The 6,328-nt window shown below is 46.6% G+C and overlaps 1 protein-coding gene across 1 annotated transcript; it reads right to left on the bottom strand.

The window, feature by feature from the left end:
* Positions 1-3,965: 3,965 nt before the first annotated feature.
* LOC123136903 (protein MAINTENANCE OF PSII UNDER HIGH LIGHT 1) lies at positions 3,966-5,239 on the bottom strand. The gene is made up of 3 exons (XM_044556407.1): positions 4,924-5,239; positions 4,706-4,840; positions 3,966-4,605 (listed from the first exon to the last, which is right to left on the bottom strand). The coding sequence occupies exons 1-3, from the start codon at positions 5,119-5,121 to the stop codon at positions 4,258-4,260; spliced, it is 681 nt and encodes a 226-aa protein (XP_044412342.1). The 5' UTR covers positions 5,122-5,239; the 3' UTR covers positions 3,966-4,257.
* Between the last annotated feature and the right edge of the window lie 1,089 nt (positions 5,240-6,328).

Genomic DNA, 6,328 nt, shown 5'->3' with positions numbered 1-6,328 from the left:
CTATCTATTTACTTTTATGTTGAGTCATCACCCTTCTTATTAAAAGCACCTGCTGGAGAGCACACTGTCATTTGCATTCATTACTATTGGTTTATATTGGGTATGACTTGACTGGGTCTCTTTTACCATGAATTACAATGTTTAGTCAGTCCTTGATCTTTAAAGGTGCTCTGCATTTATGTTTTGCGGTCTCAGAAAGGGCTAGCGAGATACCATTTTGTTATATCATGTTATGATTGTTTTGAGAAAGTGTTGTCATCCGAGTTCTATTATTATGACTCGCTAGCTGATTATGCCATTGATATGAGTAATTGTGAGACCTAGGTGTTATTGTTAGTATGGTTAGTTCATAGTATTTGCTGAAACTTGAATGCTGGCTTTTCATGTTTACAACAACAAGAGCAAACAGAGTTTGTAAAGGTTTTTTCTTTATCACTTTCAGTTTATCAACTGAATTGCTTGAGGACAACCAAAGGTTTAAGCTTGGGGGAGTTGATACGTCTCCAACGTATCTACTTTTCCAAACACTTTTGCCCTTGTTTTGGACTCTAACTTGCATGATTTGAATGAAACTAACCCAGACTGACGCTGTTTTCAGCAGAACTGCCATGATATTGTTTTGTGTGTAGAAAAGAAAAGTTCTCGGAATGTCCTGAAAATCCACGGAGGCACTTTTTGAAATTAATAAGAATTTCTGGGCGAAAGAAATACACCAGGGGGCCCACACCCTGTCCGCGAGAAAGGGGGGCGCCCCCCTATAGGGCGCGCTCCCCTATCTCGTGGCCCCCCTGGACCTCCACCGACCTCAACTCCAACTCCATATATTCACGTTCTGGGAGAAAAAAATCAGAGAGAATGTTTCATCGCGTTTTACGATACGGAGCCGCCACCAAGCCCTAATCTCTCTTGGGAGGGCTGATCTGGAGTCCGTTCGGGGCTCCGAAGAGGGGGATTCGTCGCCGTCGTCATCATCAACCATCCTTCGTCACCAATTTCATGATGCTCACCGCCGTGCGTGAGTAATTTCATCGTAGGTTTGCTGGACAGTGATGGGCTGGATGAGATTTACCATGTAATCAAGTTAGTTTTGTTAGGGTTTGATCCCTAGTATCCACTATGTTCTGAGATTGATGTTGCTATGACTTTGCTATGCTTAATGCTTGTCACTAGGGCCCGAGTGCCATGATTTCAGATCTGAACCTATTATGTTTTCATGAATAATGTGTGTTCTTGATCCTATCTTGCAAGTCTATAGTCACCTATTATGTGTTATAATCCGACAACCCCGAAGTGACAATAATCGGGATACTTCTCGGTGATGACCGTAGTTTGAGGAGTTCATGTATTCACTATGTGCTAATGCTTTGTTCCGGTTATCTATTAAAAGGAGGCCTTAATATCCCTTAGTTTCCGCTAGGACCCCGCTGCCACGGGAGGGTAGGACAAAAGATGTCATGCAAGTTCTTTTTCATAAGCACGTATGACTATTTGCGGAATACATGCCTACATTACATTGATGAACTGGAGCTAGTTCTATGTCACCCTATTTTATAGCTATTACATGAGGAATCGCATCCGGCATAATTATCCATCACTGATCCATTGCCTACGAGCTTTTCACATATTGTTCTTCGCTTATTTACTTTTCCGTTGCTACTGTTACTACTACTACAAAAAACCCAAAACTATGATCTTTACTTTTGCTACCGTTACCTTTATTATCATACCACTTTTGCTACTAAATACTTTGCTGCAGATACTAAGTTATCTAGGTGTGGTTGAATTGACAACTCAACTGCTAATACTCAAGAATATTCTTTGGCTTCCCTTGTGTCGAATCAATAAATTTGGGTTGAATATTTTACCCTCGAAAGCTGTTGCGATCCCCTACACTTGTGGGTTATCACCTGCCTACGCACGCCTTCTCTCTACATTAAAACAGGTTCCGTCTGCCGGTCTACCTCCATCAAAACCGCGCGTGTGCCAAGAAACCTACTCTGGCCAGATATCCTTCGACGAGCCGGCCAACATTAAACACAACACCGGTTGGATCCTTGCGTCCGTCCGCTATTTAAACGTGGTCAGACACTGGGAACAACCGCACCCCACCTCTGCTCTCCATCTCCTCCTTGCACCTCACTATCCATGATATCCGGCGAGCAGGAAAAGGAGTTCTCCGACATTAAAGGGACTGGAGAGGATTGCTTCTGAGGAGTTGCTCGACCAATTTGTCAAGCTGTGGGAGCTGCTCCAAAAGATAGTGCTCTCTGATGTCCCCGACTCCATTCGGTGGAGGTTCTCCGCTCATGGTTGCTACTATGCGGCCACCGCCTTCAAGGCTCAGTTTTTGGGCCGCAGCTGCTCTCTGTGTGGAAGGGCAGGGTCGAGCCGAATGTTAAATTCCACCTCTGGTTATTGCTCCAGAAACAAAATTTGGATGGTTGATCGGCTTGCCACAAGGGGATGGCCACACACCGAGAAGTGCACATTCTATGGTCAGATCATCGAGTCGGATGCCCATCTTACTTTGACCAATCCTTTTGCCCTGGAGGTTTGGTTCTCCTTTCAGCAAAGTGATCCTGAGGCTACTATTGTTGGTTCTACCTCGATAACTATTAAGGGTTGGTGGAGAAGGGTTTTGAATCTACGCAACAACCGAACTACACGCACGTAGATCACCTCGGCTGTTTACATCGCTTTGAATCTTTAGAAAGAGAGAAATAGATGGACTTTTGAAGGAAAGATATGCTCCCACGAGATTGTCGCTAGGCCAGACATGAAATAGCAATGTTCAAGGAGGCTATTTTGTGTGTGTTGTCCTTCCTTTTCTGTTTCCTAAGTTTTTGTTCTTCGGAGTTTGTGGGTTCTTGATGCTCTCTACAACCACTGGAACCTTGGTTCCTTTTCCCCCTCTTCTAGTATGAAAAGGCAGAACTACTGCCATGCACCTCAACAAAAAAGGTTGTGGCTAAATGTCGCACTACTTGGCACAGCTCTGGATTCATGGCCGGATTCTTACCAACGACAACCCCTCTGTCAAGGGATTAGCTCATAACTAGATGTGTGACCAGGTTGAGGAGACCCCTCTGCGCCTCATCCTCAAGTGCCCCTTTGCCAAGCTTGGAGGTGTGGCTACTGGTGGCGGAGTTGTGTGAGTGCTTGACCTTGCTTCTAATGCGGACTAGTGCCAAAACTTACAGAAATGTCATACAGGGAACAAAATGAAGTTTGAGTGCAAAACAGGAAGAATTTTTTTACTAGAACCAAAGAGGAAACAAAAATTTAAGGAAGGCCAAAAATGAATTCTCTCTTGGAGAGTGTAATGCGGCCACCTCTGTTCCATCTTGGTGGAACGACCAACGCATCACCACCGCCATATATATGCACATACATGTTGGAACTTGTGAAAGGGACGAAATAGGCGGTTGTTTGAGCATTCTTCTCTGTAAGGCTGGTCACAATGGGTAAGAACATAAGCTAGTAACTTACACATTTCCCTAGACTATGTTACTACCTTCATAGTGGATAGGAACATCTATGTAGTGTCATGCAACGATGTATTTATTAGGTTATAGACTCATTGTTTCTTGGAGTGTGTGATGTTCCGGTAACTTAGCTAGTTACCACAAGCACCTCTCTCTTCATTAAATATGTGCCACATAAGCAAAGTTGTATTGGAGTGTGTGATGTTACTCTTAAGTTCCTCCCCATTGTGACCAGCCTAAGGCCCTGGAGTCCTTCGTCTGATTAAGCAAGATTTTCTTTTGCTTGAGCCCACAACATCTTCTCATTGGCGTTCAGACTGAAAACGAATCACCACCTGAGCCTGACTAATGTTATCCCTGTATCATTATTCCTTCTGAATACTACCTGTGTAAACTGCAAAAACATCTTATATTTTGGTATGGAGGGAGTACTATATAGGCAATCGTTGCCGGTTGCTAAAAGACTGGATTATATTTCCGTGGAGATGTTGTAACATTTTATTTTATTTTGACATCTGGAGATGTTGTAACATGATTGCAACTGGTATGCAAGATAAGTAACTGGCAATTACGCACACCAAAGCCAACCACCCGGCATAGACCGCGTATACAAAATAAAGAGTAGACTTAAACACATGAGTGAAGAACGGCCTGTCAAACTCTTCAAACTTTAGCGTTGTATCGAATTGCTAACACACAAGCTCGTGCCTGTCTTCCACATCAAATTTATGCTTTGATTATTTCCGTCTCACGCTCACCGAGTATAGTCAGCTCACGACGACGGCTGCTCCGCGGTTGCCGAAGTTTCCGCCTCTAAGGTGGGTGAATCAGAAGGCGTCTCCTCGGGCGCGGCCGCTTCCACGACAGGGGGGCTCGACTGGACCGGGAATGCCGCGGCGGCCGGCTGGAACTTGGCGACGTAGTAGCTGAGAGGCGGGCCGGAGTATTCCGTGGTCTGCACCGGCGGCTGGTTCTTGCTCACCTGGATGAGGATGGAGGCCGCCCCGGCGATGAAGATGAGGGCCAGCCCGCCCGTGAGCGCCGCGGTGTTCTCAGACCCATCGGACGACGTCCCCGCCGTGCCGGAGCTGATGGCGCTCTCCGCCACGTACACCGCCGGCTGCGCGCGCGCGCGAATACGCCGTCAGCTTGAGATGCCGAGAAGATGGAAGACAAGGCCAGAAGAAGAGTCTTCAGAAAGAATTGGTAGGAGTGCGTACCTCGATGGAGTAGATGTTGGTCTGGCCGGCGGTGTCCTTCTCGACGAGGCCGGTCCATCCTTTCTTCTTGGGAGGGAAGGTCCCCACGACCTTGGTCCTCTCCTCCGCCAGCCACTCCACGCTCAGGCTCCCGACCTACGCAGGCATATCCAAGTTCAGATAGCAGCAGCAGTAACAACAACAAGAAGAAGACACGATTAGCTAGATAGGTCCCGTACCTCCTTCTCCGGGGCGCACTCCACGTCGTTGCACTCGGAGTCGTCAGGAGACGAAGAAGCATTGCAGGACAGTGTCAAGAACCTGTTGCCGCCGTTGATGCCTCCTCGCGGAATCGTGGCCTGCTGGGGCTTGCTGCTCCTGAGGAGCATGCAGCTGCTTGCAGAGAGCATGGATTGGGCAGGGCAAGCCATCTTCATCTTCTCTCGATTCTATCGCTCGCTCGCTCGCTTGCCTGCTCTAGCCTTACACACACCAGAAAACGAGTGGGAGGATATGGCTGTGGACTCAGGAACACCACAGAATTGCAAGGTGTGGCCTCGGGGCTTTTGTGGAGATACTTATTTTTCTTTTGGCTTTTCCTCTCCGCTTACCTGCCTGTGGCTGACCAGTCGCCCACGTTCTCTTGCTGGTTGCTACGGAATTTTCTCTGGACCTGCCAACATTTCCGGCAGGTGATTTGGTGGAGACTGGCTCCAAATCTCTTCATCGTACGCGTCCGTTCGCGTCGCTCCTAGCGGTCGGCCCATCGGCTCTCGTGTGCGTACGCTGTTTTTTTTCCCAGGAAATTAAGAGCTTCTAATTTTCATGGGAAAAGTAGTGGTGACTTTAACTTAGTTAGGAATGAGAGTGAGAAAAGTAGTGGGCTAGTTAATCATCACACCGCTTTCATGTTTAATGACTGGATTAACAGATGGGGGCTTTTGGAGATTTCTATCTCCAATAGGGGGTTTACTTGGTCTAATAATCAGGATAATCCTGTCTTTGCTGTGCTTGATAGAGTTTTTACCTCCGTGGATTGGGATGCCCATTTCTCAGTGACCTCACTAACTGCCCTCCCTAGGGTGGGGAGTGACCATACCCCCCTGTTGTTAGATACTAGAGGGCGACGACATGTGAGTCCTAAGATGTTCAGATTTGAGAAATGGTGGCTATCTCAAGATGGCTTTCGCCAGATGGTCCATGATGTTTGGTCGTCTGTCTCTTCTTCCACGTCTTCGGTAGATAACTGGTTGTCTAAAACCAGACTTCTTAGAAAGAAAATAAAAGGATGGGCCATTAATGTTGAGGCCGCGATGAAAAGAAAGAAAAAATCCCTCCTGATGGAGTTTGACCTGCTGGATGTGCTATCTGAATCACAACAGTTGTCTGCTGCTGATCATGATAGAATGAAGGTTGTGAAGGTAGAACTAGAGGAGATTTGGAAAAAAGAGGAGATTGCCTTCTGGCAGAAATCTAGAGACAGGAAAATTCTTGAAGGAGATCGGAATAATGCTTATTTCCAAGCCTTAGCTAACTATAGACATAGGAAGAACCATCTGTCTGAGTTGATGGGTCCTTCTGAACCGGTGACATCCACTACAGACATGTTGGAAGTGGCTACTGATTTCTACAAAAACTTGTTTG

The sequence above is a fragment of the Triticum aestivum genome, chromosome 1B (assembly GCF_018294505.1).
Source record: "Triticum aestivum cultivar Chinese Spring chromosome 1B, IWGSC CS RefSeq v2.1, whole genome shotgun sequence".
NCBI classification, from domain to species: Eukaryota; Viridiplantae; Streptophyta; class Magnoliopsida; order Poales; family Poaceae; genus Triticum; species Triticum aestivum.
This window is presented reverse-complemented; position numbering and strand designations above follow the sequence as displayed.

Coding starts and splice junctions, on each gene's coding strand:
- LOC123136903 (XM_044556407.1), bottom strand. CDS start 5,121: ATGAAGATGGCTTGCCCTGCCCAATCCATGCTCTCTGCAAGCAGCTGC. Junction 4,841..4,923: donor AGTGCGCCCCGGAGAAGGAG/GTACGGGACCTA, acceptor ATGCCTGCGTAG/GTCGGGAGCCTGAGCGTGGA. Junction 4,606..4,705: donor CCAACATCTACTCCATCGAG/GTACGCACTCCT, acceptor GCGCGCGCGCAG/CCGGCGGTGTACGTGGCGGA.